This window comes from Bombina bombina, chromosome 4 (assembly GCF_027579735.1).
Source record: "Bombina bombina isolate aBomBom1 chromosome 4, aBomBom1.pri, whole genome shotgun sequence".
Classification (NCBI taxonomy): Eukaryota; Metazoa; Chordata; class Amphibia; order Anura; family Bombinatoridae; genus Bombina; species Bombina bombina.
Window position 1 is genome coordinate 876,208,698 of NC_069502.1, and position 23,128 is coordinate 876,231,825.

Here is a 23,128-nt window from a genome sequence, read left to right on the forward strand (position 1 = left end):
TAACAGTGTATGCTACTGTTTCAATGCAGAGACCTTACTGCTTTTGTTTGCAGAAAAATGTAAGTAGAAAAATGTTTTTGTTCATTAAACTTAGTTTGATGATATAGATATAACCAGATACACAACAGGCAATAAAAAAAATGCCTAAAATCTATAAGAGGCGCCAAGAATAGTAAATATATTAAAAAATGATAAATAGAATAATATACCTTTAACAGAAATGTGACCTGTCTAATGATAGGTATAGTGTACCTTTTAACAGATGTATATACTATACCTATTGACAGATATCTAGCCTGTCTAGTGACAGGTGTGATATACCTTTTAAGAGATGTGAGGCCTGTCTAATGACAGGTATAATAGACCAATAGATGTAATGATTTTAGTGATTGTTAAGGAGTACAATCACCGGTATATCAATATCACAATTAAAGGGATAGTAAACTCAAAAAATATTTTTTTTTTATAAAACATCATTAAATATTATACATATTTACAATAAGTACCTATTAAAAGTTTCCTGTCCTTTTCTTGTTATTTCTAAAACAAATTCCATATTTCGCCAAACCCAGTTTTTCCTCATTCTGCATACCCTATAAAGATGTTCTACCTAGGTAGAAACATCATGGTGGCCCGCATGCGCATATAACATATTTTCTGAGTAACGCATGCGCATTTTGGTTCCCCTCAGTTCTTCTGTGGCACGTCATCAAAAAGCAGGGTAGACAGCTCTCAGCGCTGAAGAGACCCCTCGGACCCCAGCTACTGAAATAATGTGTGTTATTAATGACAACCAGCTGCATGTCAGCAGTCACTTCCTGCAGTGCTCGAAATCACAAACATTATACAATTACACTACACGCTCCTTAGCACTGCACCTCCTTATATCAGTATCTCCATATATACTATTAGACATTGGTGGGCGTGGCACACCAGAGCGTCTCAGCGCTGAAGATTCACTGCTGGCTGAAGGTGATTGTTCTAACTATCAAAATAAGAAGTCCAATGTTTTGGAACTTGCATTATCACAGCCTCCATGCTAGCCCAGCTTCCCCCAGCCCTGCCGCCAGCCGTCAAACACCGCAGAGATTCACGGAGCTAGCCGGCTCCCCTCAGCATTACTCTCAGCCTCAAACCTTCAAAAGTGACTCCGGATTTCATATAGAAAAAAAAAACTCTTCCTTATGGCTTTTTTGTTATAATAAAGTTTTTCTATATATTAAGTCCGGAGTCACTTTTGTGGGTTTGAGGCTGAGGGGAGCCGGCTAGCTCCGTGAATCTCTGCAGTGTTTGACGGCTGGGGGAAGCTGGGCTAGCATGGAGGCTGTGATAATGCAAGTTCCAAAACATTGGACTTCTTATTTTGATAGTTAGAACAATCACCTTCAGCCAGCAGTGAATCTTCAGCGCTGAGACGCTCTGGTGTGCCACGTCCACCAATGTCTAATAGTATATAGAAATACTGATATAAGGAGGTGCAGTGCTAAGGAGCGTGTAGTGTAATTGTATAATGTTTGTGATTTTGAGCACTGCAGGAAGTGACTGCTGACATGCAGCTGGTTGTCATTAATAACACACATTATTTCAGTAGCTGGGGTCCGAGGGGTCAATGGAATCGCAATCTGTCACTAGGGGGGGGGGGGGTCAGGGGTCACATTGTCAGGATCCCCATTAACCCTGTCATTGCTGTGGCTCAGGAGTAGCAGAAAACATTTGTCAATGTTACATGAATACACTGAGATTAGCCAGGAAATAAAAATGTCACCGTGAATCTCTGTGGTGTTTGACGGCTGACAGTGGGACTGGGGGAAGCTGGGCTAGCATAGAAGCTGTGATAATTTATGTTCCAAAACATTCACCTTCAGCCAGCCTGGCTATGAATATTAAAATGTAATGGGCAGAACACGTCCCTATTGGATGGGGCACGGAAATAATTTTACATAAACCCTGCCTATTTTTATGGGAGGTCTTTAATGCTCATTTTACAGAAATTAAAAAGTTAAAGCAAGCATATTTAGAAGCTTCATTTCAGTAAAAAAAGTAGGTTTATTTTTTAACATATGTTTATATAATTATAATAATGACTTATTTTCTTAATATCTTACAAAGATTTCTAACCCTTTAAGATAAAACAAAAGCAAACAATAAAAATATTACCTAAATATACAAAGAAAAAAATGCAAAAAACATATAGTACATAATAATCAAATCGCAAGTAATATAAAATAAAAAATCCATATATGGTAGTAACGGATCCAAAGTCCTGTTAAGGAACCTGTCCAGATAGAGAACTTCCCAATCCAAGGAGAGTCCACAACTTCAGGCAGCTCCTCTAGTGTGTCACTCCACAACACAAGATAGAAAGGTCTAAAATACAAAAGATAGAGGGCGCCACATAGTGCAAATCAGACTAGAACATAGGATGAAGGTACAAGTGAAAACCTACTCACGTGGTGGAATGCACTATTGTGCGGTACAGGCAAGCCAGGACCAAAAAGCCGCCGGCAGACTCCTAGGCACACCTGGAACTGAAAATATCCTTGTCCCACCAGAGGGAGTCCAGAGATGAGGTTAGTTACCACAGGGAATGTCCAACCATGATCAGAGATAGAGACCGGTACTCAAATGAGGACAATCGCAAACATTTAGGTTCTAAAAGGAAGGTGAAGATGTAATAAATCCAAAAAGGAAGGTGCAGCAGCGAGATAACAAATGTTAAAACAGCAACGCGTTTCTCTGTGTCTAATTTCAGGCCAGACTAATGATAAGATAAGGGGGGCAATATCCTAGTGTTTTCACCTTATTTGTTTTTTGGGTCTTCAGTTTGTTCATCTAGTTAGGATTTGGCATTTTTATCCAACACCTCTGACCATGGGATTCTTTGTGGTTTGGTTGTCATCCGTGTGATTTTTCTCTGCTTGTTGTACCAGAGCGTCACTTGGAGGTATATTTAAAGGGACACTGTACCCAAATTTTTTCTTTTGCGATTCAGATAGAGCATGACATTTTAAGCAACTTTCTAATTTATTCCTTTTATCAAATGTTCTTTATTCTCTTGGTATCTTTATTTGAAATGCAAGAATGTAAGTTTAGATGCCAGCCCATTTTTGGTAAACAACCTAGGTTGTCCTTGCTGATTGGTGGATAAATTCATCCACCAATCAAAAACTGCTGTCCAGAGGTCTGAACCAAGAAAAAAGCTTAGATGCCTTCTTTTTCATATAAAGATAGCAAGAGAAAGAAGAAACATTGATAATAGGAGTAAATTAGAAAGTTGCTTAAAATTGCATGCTCTATCTGAATCACGAAAGAAAAATTTTGGGTTCAATGTCCCTTTAATAACTCACAAAAGTTTGCCGTATCTTCCAGATTTACACTCAATTAGTTTGCCATTTCTCAGTACTATTATTGATGTTGGAAATCCCCATCTGTATGGAATCTTCAAATTCCTCAAGGGGGCTGTTAAAGGGACATGAAGCCCAATTTTTTTCTTTCATGATTTAGAAAGAGCATACAATTATAAACAACTATCTAATTTACTTCTATTATCTATTTCGCTTCATTCTCTTGATATTCTTTGCTGAAAAGCATATCTAGATATGCTTAGTAGCTGCTGATTGGTAGCTGCACACAGATGCCTCCTGTGATTGGTTCACCGTGTGCATTGCTATTTCTTCATTAAAGTATATCTAAAGAATTAAGCAAATTAGGTAATAGAAGTAAATTGGAATGTTGTTTAAAATTATATTCTCTACCTTAATCATGAAAGAAAATGTTTGGGTATAGTGTCCCTTTAATGGCGTAAAGTCTCGCCGTTGTTGCAAAGTTTTGGCTGACAAGTCCTGAAAAATCTGTATTCTTGCTGATTGGAATTGTAGGGCCGGATATAATCTTGCCAGGTTAAATATCGTCTCTCTTTGTTTATAGGTTTGGAAGCATACTATAATATCCCTCGGTGGCTGATATTCCAGTGGCCTTGGCCTTAAGGCCCAATGTGCTCTCTCTAGGGATATATTTGGTAATGGGGTGTTAATATTATTATTATTATCTTTTGCCATTTCTTGAAATAAGGCGTATAAATAATCTGGTATTGTCGCGCCTGGACTGTTTCTGGGATACCTCTGAAGCGCAAGTTATTGCGACTTACTCTGTTTTCGAGCTCATCCACCTTATTCTCTAGGTCACTAATTTGCTGTTGTTGGTTTGACATGTAGGCTGTTATTTCCATGATGTTGTTATTCTGTAAATCCTCTCTCTTGTTCAAGGATTGTGACCCTAGAGCCAAGTTCCTTATAATCCTTTTTTAGTTCAGTACACTCTACTTTTATACACACTTTTACTTGTTCTATTAGTTTTCCTATCGCTTGTAGTGTAACCGGTGCTTCCGTGCCCTGGTCTATCAAGGTATGCTATTTAATGGGCCCTTTTTGGTTTTATTGGGGGGTTCTATATTGGTTTCTTTATCTGAGTGAGGTGTCACGCTTGCTGCTTTATTAACTTCTGAGGTTCTAAAAAAGGTGTTAACTGGGCTATGTTCTATTGGTTGGGACTTATTAGGTTTTTCAGCCTTGTTTATCCTATGCTGAGACATTTCTGCTCTTAATTGCAATATTAATATTGGGATCTCACAGGTTTCAGTGAAGATATCATGTTGGCTTCAGTGGGTTATTGCATCCAATTATTTTAGATGTTTTATGACAATTCAAATGCCCTCCTTGGTGTATAGTAGCCCCCTTAGTGATCAGATTCAGTAATTCTTACTATTTTCTGATGGTTTTTGCTCACTGAAACACTTAATATAACTTTTAGTGTGACTGAGGGGGGGTTATAGTTCTGAATTATTCACCAAGGGAGACTTTAATAAATTGTGCAAGGGAATTACCCCTTTACATATGTCCTCCTTGGGCTTGAATTAATAAGCGCTGTTTATGCCCTTTCAGGACTATTTGCTTTTCAAACATTACTCGGATAACTTATCCTCCCGACTTAAACAGAAAAAATAGAAAAGTCAGTGTTACCCCCGCTGTAAAAGAAGGTATCCACTTTTCTCCCCTTCGGATAGTCAAAGTATTCTTTTTATTCCGCCGCCCAGCTTACACTCTTGCCTGAGTGCTGGTGTCTGGCTCTAATGCAGCCGGGTCCTTCCGGAATGCTATACGCCCGGTTCTCCAGAGTATCTCCACTGGGCTCCTCCGCACCTCCTCACACAGCTTCTTTAGTCTGCCGCGATTGGATGGCTCCGCTCTATTGTCTTGCTCTCTCGCCAATCACAATCGCACCTGTACTCACAGTGCTCCCAGGCTCTCCGTCTGCTCTCCACTGTCCCTTTTAAGTGTCCAGTATTTTAGTAAAGATTTTTCTGGACAGGCTGCTGCAATACTGAACTGTCTAGTTAAATACTGTACACCTGTGAACTCTATTTACATTAACGAACAAGACAACTCCTTTTCTGTTCCCACTAAAGGCACATAAGTCAGTAGTGTGCTGGTGTTGTACAGAAGTTTTTACTAAACAACATTTAAAGGGATATGAAATCCAAAAATGTAATTTTGTGATTAAGACAGAGAATACCATTTTTAAAAAGTTTCCTATTTACTTCTATTATGAAATTTGCTTTGTTCCTATGATATTCTTTGTTGAAGAGATACCTAGGTTGGTGTCTGGAGCACTAGATGATGGGCAATAATGCTGCCATCTAGTGCTCTTGCATATGGATAACATTCTTGAAAAAATATTGCCATATAGTGTTCCAGACACATGTACGTTCCTGACTTTCAACAAAAGATACCAATAGAAAAAGTAAATGGTTTAAAATTGTACCATGTTTACTTAGCAGCTGATCATTTTACCTGTGCTCTAGTTGATATCCTCAAAATCTGTCCTGTTGGGGAGGCCTGAGGACAGGTTTGAAAACCAGTGAGAGAGAGCATGTAATTTGTACTCTTGGTATCCTTTGTTGAAAAGGATATGTACATACACTCAGTAGCAGTACACTACTGGGAGCTAGCTGGTGATCGGTGGCTACACAGATTTGTCTTTTGTTATTGGCTCACCAGGTGTATTACGCTAGCACCCTGTATTTGATAATAGAAGTTAATTGGAAAGTTGTTTGAAATTGTATGTTCTATCCGAACCATGAAAGAACATTTTAGGGTTTCCTATCCCTTTAAGGGGAGTTCGCCAATATGCTTTAACCCTTTGAGTGCTAACCCACCTGGGTGCTAAGCTGATTTAATTTATTTTGTGAAAAAAATGTTTTAATTTTTTTCCAGATCCCCAAGACTTACACCATTAGAAAGGTTAGGTGATTACCTTTCCAATGGTGGGACTTGGGGGTCTGTAGCTGCTTAGATGCCTTAGATACAGGCTTCTAAGCAGCATGCCCTCTTTCCCTATACTTTGTATTGACAAATTGTTAATAAAGTTGTGCGGTGATGTCATCACATCATTGCGCGTGACATCACCACGCAAAACGTGATGCCTGTCACTCTACAGGCACGATCGACCAGGGTAGGAGCGGTTGGGAGCCCCCAGATCTCCCTCAAGGTGGGAGAGTGCTAGTGACGGCTCTGAGCCGTCATTGGCACCAGAATGGGAAACTCTGTGACGGCTCAGAGCCGTCATTAGCACTCAAAGGGTTAAGCAATTGTTATTCATAGTTTAAAAGGTAAAAAACTTGTAAAAGAAAGACTTCGGGTGGATGGAAGCAAGCTACAAGAGCTCCGTTACCATCAGCCAAATAAGTGGCCTTTCTCGAAATATTTGGAGACCATCCAGACCCCCACATCATACATCTTACTGGGAGACCCTGCTCTGGTCATCACCAGTTGATACTACATTTGTGTAGGGCGCTCCATCAGCCCTAGCCCCCGGTCGCATCATAAAACTAAGGCCATCTGGCGCCATGGTGTGTGTTCTGCTGCCACTCTGTATATCGTATCTACATATTATCCTCCTTACTGACCCTGCGCAATGGAATTGTCCATCAGTAAAGCAGCAAGTGCCGACAACTTCATCCTTGCTGAAATAAAGGCCATGCTCTTGCCTAGGTTGGACAGACTCCTATCGTCCTGCACAAGATTGAGGATACCAGAGCAATCTTACCACCTCAAGAAATCTGTACCCAGACGGCATGGACCTACCTCAGTCTTTGGCAACTACTACCAGATCCTATGCCTGGGGGACAGACAACTGCCTCACGACCTCAGCTTCTTCACAGAGTTGGAGCCTGTCGTAGTACACATGTCTTCTCCAGTGACTGCTCTAGACGTAGACCTCAGATCCAGAATTGAAGAGAAAGCCGCCAACATGACCTTTAACCCAGCAGTGGCGTAAGAGGTATCTCTCAGCTCACAATATTTGCATTTCATTATACTTGGGGACTCGCATGATTACCGTACATATAATGTTAAAATCATACCCGCACAACTAGCCACCAAACTCGAACTAGACAGCTCTGTCAATGTGGACAAGAGACTCACAAAAAAGAAGCGGGACACGGACTGTCGGAGATCACTTCGTTGCTGAACTATAACACTTTCCTATGTTTCAGCATAGTCAGGCACAATAATTCAGATTAAGAAGTTTATGTATATCGTTGCACAACACTAATAATATTTAATTTCTGTGGTTTGAATATATCCTCTAAATAGACTGCATATAATATGTCAATATGCCCGAGTCTGGATGTCTGCTAGACCTGATATTAGCACTAATATGTTTGTTTCTATCTTCTTGCACCATATCTACAATCGACAGCACAAGTAATACAGCTAGCGGTATGTAATCCTTTTATAACCTGTTATAGACTGGATTAGTAGTATGCTGCTAACTCTGTTCTCTAGGTCTGCTCATTTTATAGACAGCGTGCTGGTTTTTTAAAAAAATGATCTACACTGCTATGAAGTACTAATGCTGTTTGATTTCATGTATTCCGCAGAATTTATAATCTTTATATTTAAACCATGGTATCCCTTGTCCTAAGCTAAGGTTTACTTGGTTATTTTATGTCAATGCTGATATGCTTTCTATGATGCTCAGTCTCTAATGGCAGTGAGGGATCAAGCTAACGCAGCAACCCTACTGGAAAATGTATGGCAGGATAGATACCGTTTATGTTTTCGTAGTTTAGATTAGCTGAGTTTTTTTTGTTTTTATTTGTTTTCAGTTGGCCTGTTTGAAGAACTTTGACCCGTGACACTATCACTCATATTGGGGTAGTTCTACTGCTAACTCTGTTAGACGGGATAAACCTCATGCAGAAATTGAGTTTGGTGTTTATTTTCTACGTAATCTCCTATTAACTTGTTAGATTAAAAACTGTCCTAGCTCCCCTTTGGAATTCTTGATTAAAATAAGCAACTCTACCTAGGATTGTACTTCTACATGCGTAACCCTCAGTCTATGATTTTCTGTACTAAAACTTACCGCCTTTTGCTTAACCTATGGACACAGTCTGCTCAGACAACAATCCACTTGGCCTGACTGTGAATTTAGCAACAAGACGGGTCCTATGATAATCTACATATGTTATCCCTAGGATTGGCTACCCTATACACCTAACACCTTCTAATCTAATTCAAACCTCACTTCGCAAGCCACATTAAAACCCATAATATTTAACACCTCCAAGGTATTGACACATTATTGCTAATCTATTAACCTAAATCAAAAAGGATCTCCATATTTTTCTTACAGAGTGATGCCTATTCCTATGAGAGAGTATACTAGTTTTAGTTCTATTTGGTTTTTGTTTATAGATGTTTAGTGGTTTTAGGTTATAAAATAAATAATAAAACCCCAGCATTGAGGTACATATGCATATATACTAGACTGTTATCTGTAGAAGATTCCCGCAGCCTCCATTGTAACTGTGAACATTGAGTTTTTAATGTATCTGATATTGTAGGCAGTCACATTTTACTATATTGCTTCATAAACTTTGTAATCTCTTATTACACCCTGCGTGGTGTCTCACAGATACAGTTTACTATTGTACCTTGTGCTGGTTATAAATAAAATATTTGAAAAAAAAAAAGAAAAAGTTTACATGAATATTATAGAGCAGTGCTTGACGAATATGTTCAAAAATTAGGAGCCAGTAAGAATATTTAGGAGCCAGGCATATTTTTTAGGAGCCAGACAGTTGGATTTGTATATAGATATATGGAGAATAACCCTAAAAGTTAGGAGCCAGGGGTAAAATTCTAGGAGCCAGTGGCTCCCTGGCTCCTGGGTTTGTCGAGCCCTGTTATAGAGCAATGCAGCTACTGCAAAAAGCAAAGCACCAGCTTTGTCATACACGCTAACCTGAAGTGCACAATACAGCTGACAAACAGTATCACTGGCCTGTAAATCTACAGCGCTTCTGTCACAGAGTGCAGAAATACCTGAGATTCAAGGTGGTGGCTCCTTGTGTATAGATGAAGAGCTTCTCCTGCCTCCCCAGTAGTGACCCGGATGCTGTAGTTTTACCCAGAAGTTTGTGTCCCTTTAATTGCACTTACCTGATGCTACAGTGTCACAGCTGTATCTGATAATGTCCATATAAAAAACTTTAATAAAAAGGAAAATCAAGCTATATAATGTCTGTCTATGTTCTCCATTCTAATAAAACACAAACCTATTAAAAGGGACACAGAAGTCAAAATTAAACTTTCATGATTCAGATACATTGTTTGATTGAACAGAAATCCAATATATTTATACTAGTCCTAAAGCCCGTTCACAAGGGACATTTTTTGCAGTAAATTTTTTGCAGCTCTCTCCTTCCCCCTCTCTTTTGCTCTCTCTCTCCCCCCTCTCTTTTGCTCTCTCTCTCCCCCCTCTCTTTTGCGCTCTCTCTCTCCCCCCCTCTCTTTTGAGCTCTCTCTCTCCCCCCTCTCTTTTGAGCTCTTCAGGAGCGTGCTCTATATATGGCCCACAGTGCTTGTCATGAGAGCATACTGAGATAGGTTCAGGAGCGTGCTCTATATATGGCCCGCAGTGCTTGTCGTTTCTCTTAAGGACATTTACATTTGGGTGTTTTTTTTGTTTTTTTTAATATTCTGTTATTTTTGGCCAAAGTTGAGTGTTACAAACCCGGACAAACTGTTTTCTGTTTAAAATAGCAAACGGAGATACTTCTCTTATCTCACTTTTGGTATGATAAATTACACTTTAGTCACTCTTTGTGAATATATCATATGGTTTGCTTTTTAGCTGCTGATTGTATTTGTTTGTTCATTGTCATCTGATACCTTTGCACCATGAAAACAATTCCTTGTATAATTTTCTTTTTTGTTATGCTTGGCTAATAAATGATTCTATTATAAATATGGCAGCAGTACTTGTATTGAGGGGTTCAGGAGCATTCTCTAAATATAACAGCAGTGCTTGCCATGACAGCATACTGAGGAAGGCTCAGGAACATGCTCTATATATGGCAGCAGTGCTTGTCATGAGAGCATACTGAGGTAGGCTCAGGAACGTGCTCTATGGGCTAGATTTATCAAAGGCTAGGCGAACTCTGTATGTTCTTCGCCTGTAACTGCGCCCCAGCTCGCCTCCGGAGAGGCGCACATGTGCGCCTAAATTTATCAAAAAATAACTTTGTGCAGGCGAGCTGGGGCGTAATAATGATAAATTTTGCCTGTCGGAAAAAGCATTTACTCCCTATTAATCACAGTACATCCCTATAAATATTTGCGCCGCCATCTTTTGATTATTAAAAAAACGTTTTTTAGTTAACTATTTAGCTAATATTTATATTATATAATGTTTCTGTGCTGTTTGTGCCATATGTTAACACAAAAATAAATATATATATATAAAACTTTTGGTACTTGTAAGTACTGATTAAGTACTTTAAAAGGGCTTTATCATTTTCTACAGGGCTATGGGTGGGAGAGGACCTCCTAAACCTGCTGAGCTGCTCTGCTGTCGGGCAGAGTTCAAGGTAAGTGCTAACTTTTTATTCTGGGTCTGGGAAGATCTCAGAGGAGTGGAGCACTTTATTATATTTCAGGGGACATTGCTTTATTTCTGTAAGAAGGAGGACCCTGTGACAGCAATTACTATGCAGGCACTGGGCTAAGGGCTTATTTCTATATATGAGTATAGAGAACTCAGGAGGGTAAAGTGTTTTTGTGGCTGGTTCAGTTTATTACATCACAATCTTTTTACTTTTTGGGCTAAGACGCTACCTGTCAGCGGTAGTACTATTTTCAGGAATAGCCTGCAGAAATGGTTCCTTAGCGCTCTCATTCTTTATGGTGCCTAATGTTTCTCCCGGAAGCTATTTTTATCGTAATATGACAATGGCGACCGAGAGATCGATAGCAATAACGCCCACGATGGGCGGAGCCTGGTTTGAGTACACGCTGCTGTTTTATTTTCATTGCCAGTGTTAGAGGACAGAGCAACTAAGTCTGTATTGCCTAGTACGGGGTCTGTTAGTACACCTAAACAGTTCCTAACAGCTTTTCAGTTTTTTTTATCGATGCAGGGCTGAGCGTTAAACAGTGGATGATACCACGTTTTTCAGGCTAGAGAGAGTTTTCTAGTACACGCCCACGGGGGCGGAGCTATGTTTGGCACCGGTTTGGATGGCGCAGTTACTATTCTCCTTCCGATATCGGAAAGGAAGCTTGGTAGCACAGTACTTTCTATTTCTCATGTGGGACCGGACAGCGTCACTGCGGCGTTCCGGATCCGTTTTACATATAAATAAGACCCACTATCTTTATTACTTGTAGCCTCTTATGAATAAAGTTTTTTTTTTTTGTTGTTGTTTTTTTTTTCTGGTTTCACAGACTGATGGACACCTCAGCAATCGTTAGGCTGAGGTGTAGATAGGTTCTGATATAGTTATGCACTATCTTATACTTTTGCTGTGCTAAAAAATATAAAGTTCCTTTTATGTCTTAAAGAGACAGTAACGTTTTTTTATGGTTCACTTTTATTACAAAATTTAACATGTTTATTGGTTTAATTCATCCTTTGTGACTTAGGATGGATCTTGAGCACACAAAAATTAACGTTACTTTTAACATTTAAAGAGACAGTAACATTTTTTATGTGAATTTTTTTTATTAAATTTTTTTTTTTTTTTTACCTACTCCTTCTAAGGCGATTACTGTCTAGGAGTCTGTTGACAATGATAAATCTCTGCCACACACTTCTACTATAGTGTCCCTCTAAACTTTATGGCTACATGCAGTGCCCTGCGTTTCCTTTTTCACTCCACCCGGAGTTGCTCGGCATTCATACATTATATGTTTTTCCCACGAGGTAGGAAACTTTACTAGAGGTATTATTTTCAATCATTTAGAATTTAAAATTAATTGATTCAGTGGTTAATATTCTGAAAGGTTCTTCCCTGTTACCTGAAAGAGGAAGATACTTCGGGATTACCTGAGAGAGAATTCTCAAACTCAGATGGAACATTATTTTTTCTTTTTTTGTTCCCAAGGTTGTTTTTTCTTTCAGTTTTTAGCTTGAACACCTCCATTTGTTACTTTAAGAGGTTTTAGCTACCCTGGGCTACTCAGACATTACCGGTGTAAGCGATCCTAGTGCGTCCAGCAAGTTATAAAGAATGGAAACAGCCAGCTGTAGTAGCCTGATGGTTAGCTTAGCTGTCTAGCTAGTGGAAGGTTTGCAGTTTGAAACCAGCTGCAGCTATTAACCGCATTCCCTATATTTTAAGGAGTTTTTTCCCATAGCTGACTCGGCTATGGAGGCTGGGCAATCATTCCCTTGGGGGAAGGAGTAGTTTCCAGCTTAGATAAGAGAACTACTATACCCTTAGAGGATAGTTGGGGTTTTCAAGGGTCCTATGGACCAAGATTAGAGAGAGGATGTACACCAGGGCTTACAATGACAGCCAGCTGTGTACTTTGCTAACTTCACTAGTGTGACGGCATACTGGTTTGATGCATTGTCTGATACTATTACGTCAGAAACTCCCCTGGATAAAATCCAGTATAGGATGAAGGCTTTCAAATTCCTTTTATTTCAAATTCTTCCTTCAAGTTATCAAGATGGGAGCATAGGTTTCAGGTTTCTCTGTTGCAGCTCACAGAGTCTTATGGTTAGAGCCTTATTCTACGAATGTATGCTCTAAGTCTAAGCTTTTAATGATTCATTAGATAGGGGCAGACTTTCGGTCTTCACTCAGGCTTGGGTTAGAGATGTTCAGAATCCCTCGGCAATAGAAAATGGTGTTCCAGGGATTCAAATTGGAGTTTCAGAGTTTTCTTCCCAGAGGTGGTTTTCTGCTTTCAAGATTATCTGCAGATCAGACAAAAGGAGAGGCGTTCTTACACTGCGTAAGTGACGTCTCAGACCTGGGAATGATTGATCCAGTTCCAATACAGGTACTGGGTCTGTTTTTTTTTTTTTTTTTTTTATTCCAATCGGTTTGTGGTTCCCAAAAAAGAGGGAACCTTCATACCACTTTTTAGATCTCAAGAGTCTAAACAGATTTTTTTAGGGTACCGTCCTTCAAGATGGCGACTATTCGTTCCATTCTTCTCTTGATCCAAGAAGGTAAATTTATGTCAACAGTAGATTTCAAGGACGTGTACATTCCTGGGCCATTCAGCTCTCAGAGTTTTTACGAAGGCTCTGGGAGCCCTGTTGGCAGTGCTTTGGTTACAAGGCATTGCAGCAGCGTCCTATCTGAACAATATTCTAGTCCAGGCGCCATTCTTTCAGCTTGCAAGATTTCCTTCTCGTGGTCTTCGGGTGGAAGGTAAATTTGGGAAAGAGTTCCTTATTCCCATGCACAAAGGTAACTTTCTTGGGAACCATTATGGGTTCCATATCGATTCAGATTTTTCTGACAGAATGTCAGGAAATCAAAGATTATCGATACTTGTTTAGTCATTCAGTCCACTACCCGGCCTTCAGTGGCTCAGAGCATGGAGGTAATCGGGCTGATGGTGGCGTCAATGGACATCATCCCGTTTGCTCGGTTCCATCTCAGACCTCTGCAGTTAAGCATGCTCAGGCAACGGATTGGAGATTATACAGATTTGTCTCCTCGAATACTACTTGTATCAGGAGACAAGGGATTCCAAGCACCCACCGATGACACGAGAGCCATGTCCTATACTGCGTCACAATTTGCAGAACATGAGGACGGAGAGCTTCATTCTGTGGGTGACGGATCTGATCCGGGGAGACCGGATTCAGAAATTTCAAATTTTAAATTTAAGCTTGAGAACCTCCGTGTATTGCTAGGGGAGGTGTTAGCGGCTCTGAATGATTGCGACACGGTGGCAATCCCAGAGAAATTATGTAGGCTGGATAAATACTATGCGGTACCGGTGTGTACTGACGTTTTTCCTATACCTAAAAGGCTTACAGAGATTATTAGCAAGGAGTGGGATAGACCCGGTGTGCCTTTTTCCCCTCCTCCGATATTTAGAAAAATGTTCCCAATAGACGCCACCACACGAGACTTATGGCAGACGGTCCCTAAGGTGGAGGGAGCAGTTTCTACTTTAGCCAAGCGTACCACTATCCCGGTGGAGGATAGTTGTGCTTTCTCAGATCCAATGGATAAAAAATTAGAAGGTTACCTTAAGAAAATGTTTGTTCAACAAGGTTTTATATTACAGCCCCTTGCATGCATTGCACCCGTCACTGCTGCGGCAGCATTCTGGTTTGAGTCTCTGGAAGAGGCTATTCGCACAGCACCATTGGATGAGATGATGAACAAGCTTAAAGCCCTTAAGCTAGCTAATGCATTTGTTTCGGATGCCGTGGTGCATTTAACCAAACGAACGGCTAAGAACTCCGGATTCGCCATCCAGGCGCGCAGAGCGCTATGGCTTAAATCCTGGTCAGCAGATGTAACGTCTAAATCTAAATTGCTTAATATTCCTTTCAAAGGGCAAACCTTATTCGGGCCCGGCTTGAAAGAAATTATTGCTGACATTACTGGAGGTAAGGGTCACTCCCTTCCTCAGGACAGGGCCAAATCAAAGGCCAAACAGTCTAATTTTCGTGCCTTTCGTAATTTCAAGGCAGGAGCAGCATCAACTTCCTCCGCTCCAAAACAGGAAGGGACTGCTACTCGTTACAGACAGGGTTGGAAAAGCAACCAGTCCTGGAACAAGGGCAAGCAGGCCAGAAAACCTGCTGCTGCCCCTAAGACAGCATGAAGTGAGGGCCCCCTGTCCGGAAACTGATCTAGTGGGGGGCAGACTTTCTCTCTTCGCCCAAGCTTGGGCAAGAGATGTCCAGGATCCCTGGGCGTTGGAGATCATATCTCAGGGATATCTTCTGGACTTCAAAGCTTCTCCTCCACAAGGGAGATTTCATCTTTCAAGGTTATCAGCAAACCAAATAAAGAAAGAGGCGTTTCTACGCTGTGTACAAGACCTCTTATTAATGGGGGTGATCCACCCAGTTCCGCGGACGGAACAAGGGCAAGGATTTTATTCAAATCTGTTTGTGGTTCCCAAGAAAGAGGGAACCTTCAGACCAATCTTGGACTTAAAGATCCTAAACAAGTTCCTAAGAGTTCCATCATTCAAAATGGAAACTATTCGAACCATCCTACCCATAATCCAAGAGGGTCAGTACATGACCACAGTGGACTTAAAGGATGCTTACCTTCACATACCGATTCACAAGGATCATTATCGGTATCTAAGATTTGCCTTCCTAGACGGGCATTACCAGTTTGTAGCTCTTCCCTTCGGGTTAGCTACGGCCCCAAGAATCTTTACAAAGGTTCTGGGCTCACTCCTGGCGGTACTAAGACTGCGAGGCATAGCGGTGGCTCCGTACCTAGACGACATTCTGATACAAGCGTCAAGTTTTCAAATTGCCAATTCTCATACAGAGATAGTTCTGGCATTTCTGAGGTCGCATGGGTGGAAGGTGAACGTGGAAAAGAGTTCTCTGTTACCACTCACAAGGGTTCCCTTCTTAGGGACTCTTATAGATTCTGTAGAGATGAAAATTTTCCTGACGGAGGCCAGGTTATCAAAACTTCTAAATACTTGCCGTGCCCTTCATTCCATTCCACACCCGACAGTAGCCCAGTGCATGGAAGTAATTGGCTTAATGGTAGCAGCAATGGACATAGTACCATTTGCACGCCTGCATCTCAGACCGCTGCAATTATGCATGCTCAGTCAGTGGAATGGGGATTACTCAGATTTGTCCCCTCTAATAAATCTGGATCAAGAGACCAGGGATTCTCTTCTCTGGTGGCTTTCTCGACTCCATCTGTCCAAAGGGATGACCTTTCGCAGGCCAGATTGGACGATTGTAACAACAGATGCCAGCCTTCTAGGTTGGGGCGCAGTCTGGAACTCCCTGAAGGCTCAGGGATCGTGGACTCAGGAGGAGAAACTCCTTCCAATAAATATTCTGGAATTAAGAGCGATATTCAATGCTCTTCTAGCTTGGCCTCAGTTGGCAACACTGAGGTTCATCGGATTTCAGTCGGACAATATCACGACTGTGGCTTACATCAACCATCAAGGGGGAACCAGGAGTTCCCTAGCGATGTTGGAAGCATCGTTGGGGCAAACCGGAACTGGATCTCATGGCTTCTCGACAGAATGCCAAACTTCCTTGCTACAGATCCAGGTCCAGGGACCCGGGAGCGGCGCTGATAGATGCTCTAGCAGCCCCTTGGGTTTTCAACATGGCTTATGTGTTTCCACCATTTCCGCTGCTTCCTCGGCTGATTGCCAAGATCAAACAGGAGAGAGCATCAGTGATTCTGATAGCACCTGCGTGGCCACGCAGGACCTGGTATGCAGATCTAGTGGGCATGTCGTACCTCTGAGACAGGACCTTCTAATTCAGGGTCCTTTCAACCATCCAGATCTAATTTCTCTGAGGCTGACTGCATGGAGATTGAACGCTTGATTCTGTCAAAGCGTGGCTTCTCGGAGTCAGTTATTGATACCTTAATACAGGCTCGGAAACCTGTTACCAGAAAAATTTACCATAAAATATGGCGTAAATACTTATATTGGTGTGAATCCAAGAGTTACTCATGGAGTAAAGTTAGGATTCCTAGGATTTTGTCTTTTCTACAAGAGGGTTTAGAAAAGGGTTTATCTGCTAGTTCATTAAAGGGACAGATTTCTGCTCTGTCTATTCTGTTACACAAACGTCTGGCAGATGTCCCAGACGTTCAGGCTTTTTGTCAGGCTTAAGCCTGTGTTTAAGACTGTTGCTCCGCCGTGGAGCTTAAACTTAGTTCTTAAAGTTCTTCAAGGTGTTCCGTTTGAACCCCTCCATTCCATTGATATTAAGCTGTTATCTTGGAAAGTTCTGTTTTTGATGGCTATTTCCTCGGCTCGAAGAGTCTCTGAGTTATCTGCCCTACACTGTGATTCTCCTTATCTGATTTTTCATTCAGACAAGGTGGTTCTGAGTACTAAACCTGGGTTTTTACCTAAGGTAGTTTCTTACAGGAATATCAATCAAGAGATTGTTGTTCCATCTCTATGCCCTAATCCTTCTTCGAAGAAGGAACGACTTTTGCATAATCTGGACGTAGTCTGTGCCCTGAAGTTCTATTTGCAAGCAACTAAAGATTTTCGTCAAACTTCTTCCCTGTTTGTCGTTTACTCTGGACAGAGGAGAGGTCAAAAGGCTTCGGCTACCTCTCTCTCCTTTTGGCTTCGTAGCATAATACGTTTAGCCTATGTGACTGCTGGGCAGCAGCCTCCTGAAAGGATTACAGCTCATTCCACTAGAGCGGTGGCTTCCACCTGGGCCTTTAAAAATGAGGCCTCTGTTGAACAGATTTGCAAGGCTGCAACTTGGTCTTCACTTCACACTTTTTCAAAATGTTACAAATTTGACACTTTTGCTTCTTCGGAGGCTATTTTTGGGAGAAAGGTGCTTCAGGCAGTGGTTCCTTCCGTTTAAAGTTCCTGCCTTGTCCCTCCCATCATCCGTGTACTTTTAGCTTTGGTATTGGTATCCCATAAGTAATGGATGACCCGTGGACTGACTACACTTAACAAGAGAAAACATAATTTATGCTTACCTGATAAATTTATTTCTCTTGTAGTGTAGTCAGTCCACGGCCCGCCCTGTCTTTTAAGGCAGACCTAAATTTTAATTAAACTCCAGTCACCACTGCACCCTATGGTTTCTCCTTTCTCGTCTTGTTTCGGTTGAATGACTGGATATGACATGTGAGGGGAGGAGCTATATGGCGGCTCTGCTTGGGTGATCCTCTTGCAACTTCCTGTTGGGAGGAGATATAATCCCATAAGTAATGGATGACCCGTGGACTGACTACACTACAAGAGAAATAAATTTATCATGTAAGCATAAATTATGTTATATATATATATATATATATATATATATATATATATATATATATATATATATATATATATATATATATATATATATATATATATATATATATATATATATATATATATATATATATATATATACATACATACATACATACATACATACATACACACACACACACACACACACACACACACACACACACACACACACACACACACACACACACACACACACACACACACACACACTACTTTGCACCTGAAATTTGATGCATTGTAAACTAAAACAGACTTTTCCAAAAAGTGGGAGGGAGAGGGCAGTTCCCTGGGCTGAACAGGGGTGTTCCCACGGTATGTCTGGAGCTCTCTCACAAGTCTTGTGAAATTTTCTAAGCATTTTAAACAAGCTGGTCTCACTGATTTGTCTCTCCAGCTGTATGCAGGTGATGTTCTTAAAATTCACAATAGACTTAGGCCGTGACACAGAATGCGTGAGTTTAGCACCCTTTTTTACAAAGTGATGACTAAAAGTTCAGTTTATTTCTAGTAATGGTAAATCCTAGAATTTTTTTAAACGCTCGGATTTACCATCACTTTAAAGCTATGAGGCCTGATTGATAGGTGGGTGGAGCTAAGACAACCAGCCCCCAGTCAGGTCCAGCCTACTTCTCTAAGACACAGCACGTCAGAAGATATTAGCACCCAGTGTACAGCCTACCTGCCAGTAATATATACAGTATAAAGCACACAACAAGACCTGATAGATTAGCGGAACTAAGGCAAATACCTGGTATGCCGAATGCTCAGTCTAGGCCTGAATATCGCAGATCACAACCCAGGAAAGGTTTTAAAGGGACAGTAGACACTTTGAAATTGTAATATAAATAGGGTTGCATATTGCCACTTTAAGGGAACATAACCTAATGAAAGTGACTAGCCTTGCCTACTCCACTAACAACTCCAGACTTGCTGCTGATAATAAAAATAAAAAAAAAAAAACAATTGCAGCAAACGCTGTGTTAATGTATTCCAATACAAATCGGCCTCACCTAGTATGTTCATTTATTGCAAGACTGCATACAATATTGTAATTATCTAGTGTTTACGGTCCATTTAAAGGAATAGGAAACTTCAAAATTTTCTTTCATGTTTTGGATAGAACATACAGTGTAATACAACTTTTTTCAAATTTGCTACATTCTTTTGTTCTCCTTTGCTGAAGGAACATCATTGCACTAATGGCAGCTAGATGAACTAATCTAGTTAGCCAATCACAAGAGACAAATGTGTGCAGGCACCAATCAACTGCAAGCTCCCACTAGTGTAGGATATGTGCATATTCTTTTTCAACAAGGGATACAAAGAGAAAAAGCACATTTGAAAATAGAAGTGAATTTAAAAGTGTCTTAAAATGACTTGCTCTATCTGAATCATGCAAGTTTAATATTGACTTTCCTATTCCTTTAGAATAAAAATGTAAAAGCACAGAGGGAAAGCACCAGTGTGTATTTGGTGCTGTTGTCTGTCTGGGAAATGCAAACTGCTTTATGGTAAAGTTATAAAAACTTGATCATGGGATATAAAACCTGAATCTGCTTTATTTGCACAGATAAAGATTACTCTGATGTAGTGAAAGATGAGATAATAGAAGATCTGGTTTTGACGTGTCAGGTCGGAGACCAAGATGAGGAAACCAGTGACAGTATCAGCTCCGGTGAGTGTGCATGACTGAGAGGTGAGTTACAGGTGAGTGTGCATGTGTGAGATGTGATTTACACCTGAGTGTGAGTTACAGGTGAGTGTTCACTTATGATGTGCGTGAGGGGTGCAAGTTACAGGCAAGTGTGCATGTATGAGGGGTGTGATTTACAGGTAAGTGTGCGTGTATGAGGGGTGTGAGTTACAGGTCAGTGTGCACGTATGTTGTGTGTGAGGGGTGCGAGTTACAGGCAAGTGTGCATGTATGAGGGGTGTGATTTACAGGTAAGTGTGCGTGTATGAGGGGTGTGAGTTACAGGTCAGTGTGCATATATAATGTGTGGGAGGGGTGGGATTTACAGGTCAGTGTGCATGTATGTGTGGGAGGGGTGGGATTTACAGGTCAGTGTGCACATATGATCTGTGTTAGCAGTGTGAGTTACAGGTAAGTGTGCATGTGAGTTACAGGTAAGTGTGCATGTATAATGTGTGTGAGGGGTGTGAGTTACAGGTAAGTGTGCAAGTATGATGTGTGTGAGTTACAGGTCAGTGTGCACGTATACAATAAAAATAGTGAAATTAAAAAAAAATCACAAAAAGCAATATAAGTGAAAAATAATGTGATTAATAAAGTATATTTCTCCAACATTGGTGTGTCCGGTCCACGGCGTCATCCTTACTTGTGGGATATTCTCTTCCCCAACAGGAAATGGCAAAGAGTCCCAGCAAAGCTGGTCACATGATCCCTCCTAGGCTCCGCCCACCCCAGTCATTCTCTTTGCCGTTGCACAGGCAACATCTCCACGGAGATGGTTAAGAGTTTTTTGGTGTTTAAATGTAGTTTTATTCTTCTATCAAGTGTTTGTTATTTTAAAATAGTGCTGGTATGTACTATTTACTCTGAAACAGAAAAGGATGAAGATTTCTGTTTGTAAGAGGAAGATGATTTTAGCAGACAGTAACTGAAATCAATTGCTGTTTCCACACAGGACTGTTGAGATGAAGTAACTTCAGTTGGGGGAAACAGTTAGCAGACCTTTCTGCTTAAGGTATGACTAGCCATATTTCTAACAAGACCATGTAATGCTGGAAGGCTGTCATTTCCCCTCATGGGGACCAGTAAGCCATTTTCTTAGTTAAACATAAAAGAATAAAGGGCTTCAAAAAGGGCTTAAAAACTGGTAGACATTTTTCTGGGCTAAAACAGTTGCTTTACTAGGCATATTATGCAGATTCTAACTAATTATTGGTATTATAATCTTGGGGAACGTTTAGAAAAACTGCAGGCACTGTGTTGGACACCTTTTTCAGATGGGGGCCTTTCTAGTTATAGACAGAGCCTCATTCTGGGACTGTATAGGGGTTAAATGTAAAAACGGCTCCGGTTCCGTTAATTTAAGGGTTAAAGCTCTGAAATTTGGTGTGCAATACTTTTAATGCTTTAAGACACTGTGGTGAAATTTTGGTGAATTTTGAACAATTCCTTCATACTTTTTCACATATTCAGTAATAAAGTGTTTTCAGTTTGAAATTTAAAGTGACAGTAACGGTTTTATTTTAAAACGTTTTTTGTGCTTTGTTGACAAGTTTAAGCCTGTTTAACATGTCTGTACCATCAGATAAGCTATGTTCTATATGTATGAAAGCCAATGTGTCTCCCCATTTAAATTTATGTGATAATTGTGCCATAGTGTCCAAACAAAGTAAGGACAGTATTGCAACAGATAATGATATTGCCCAAGATGATTCCTCAAATGAGGGGAGTAAACATGATACTACATCATCCCCTACTGTGTCTACACCAGTTTTGCCCACACAGGAGGCCCCTAGTACATCTAGTGCGCCAATTCTTATTACCATGCAACAATTAACGGCTGTAATGGATAACTCTATAGCAAATATTTTATCCAAAATGCCTGTTTTAAACACTGAAGAGCAAGAGGACGCTGATGATAACTGTTCTGACATACCCTCACACCAATCTCAAGGGGCCATGAGGGAGGTTTTGTCTGATGGAGAAATTTCAGATTCAGGAAAAATTTCTCATCAAGCTGAACCTGATGTTGTGACATTTAAATTTAAATTAGAACATCTCCGCGCACTGCTTAAGGAGGTGTTATCTACTCTGGATGATTGTGACAATTTGGTCATTCCAGAGAAATTATGTAAGATGGACAAGTTCCTAGAGGTTCCAGTGCCCCCCGACGCTTTTCCTATACCCAAGCGGGTGGCGGACATAGTAAATAAAGAGTGGGAAAGGCCCGGCATACCTTTTGTTCCCCCCCCTATATTTAAGAAATTATTTCCTATGGTCGACCCCAGAAAGGACTTATGGCAGACAGTCCCCAAGGTCGAGGGGGCGGTTTCTACTCTAAACAAACCACTACTATTCCTATCGAAGATAGTTGTGCTTTCAAAGATCCTATGGATAAGAAATTAGAGGGTTTGCTTAAAAAGATTTTTGTACAGCAAGGTTACCTTCTACAACCAATTTCATGCATTGTTCCTGTCACTACGGCAGCGTGTTTCTGGTTCGAGGAACTAGAAAAATCGCTCAGTAAAGAATCTTCGTATGAGGAGGTTATGGACAGAGTTCAAGCACTTAAATTGGCTAACTCTTTTGTTTTAGATGCCGCTTTGCAATTAGCTAGATTAGCGGCGAAAAATTCAGGGTTTGCTGTCGTGGCGCGCAGAGTGCTTTGGCTAAAGTCTTGGTCAGCGGATGTGTCTTCCAAGACAAAATTGCTTAACATTCCTTTCAAAGGTAAAACATTATTTGGACCTGATTTGAAAGAGATTATTTCAGACATCACTGGGGGAAAGGGCCACGCCCTCCCACAGGATAGGTCTTTTAAGGCTAATAATAAGCCTAATTTTCGTCCCTTTCGCAGAAACGGACCAGTCTCTAATTCTGTATTCTCTAAGCAAGAGGGTAATACTTCACAACCCAAACCAGCCTGGAAACCAATGCAAGGCTGGAACAAGGGTAAGCAGGCCAAGAAGCCTACCACTGCTACCAAAACAGCATGAAGGGATAGCCCCCGATCCGGGACCGGATCTAGTGGGGGGCAGACTTTCTCTCTTTGCTCAGGCTTGGGCAAGAGATGTTCAGGATCCTTGGGCGCTAGAAA

At 40.8% G+C, this 23,128-nt stretch overlaps 1 protein-coding gene across 4 annotated transcripts in view; it reads left to right on the top strand.

Moving 5' to 3' along the window:
- Nucleotides 1-23,128, top strand: part of LOC128657397 (oocyte zinc finger protein XlCOF6.1-like) — a 248,550-nt gene that overhangs the window by 21,544 nt on the left and 203,878 nt on the right. For all 4 annotated transcript variants that reach the window (XM_053711733.1, XM_053711731.1, XM_053711734.1 and 1 more), the window contains one exon: nt 19,909-20,013. In XM_053711733.1, coding sequence (XP_053567708.1) covers nt 19,909-20,013 — 105 coding nt within the window. The remainder of the gene's footprint in view (nt 1-19,908; nt 20,014-23,128) is intronic.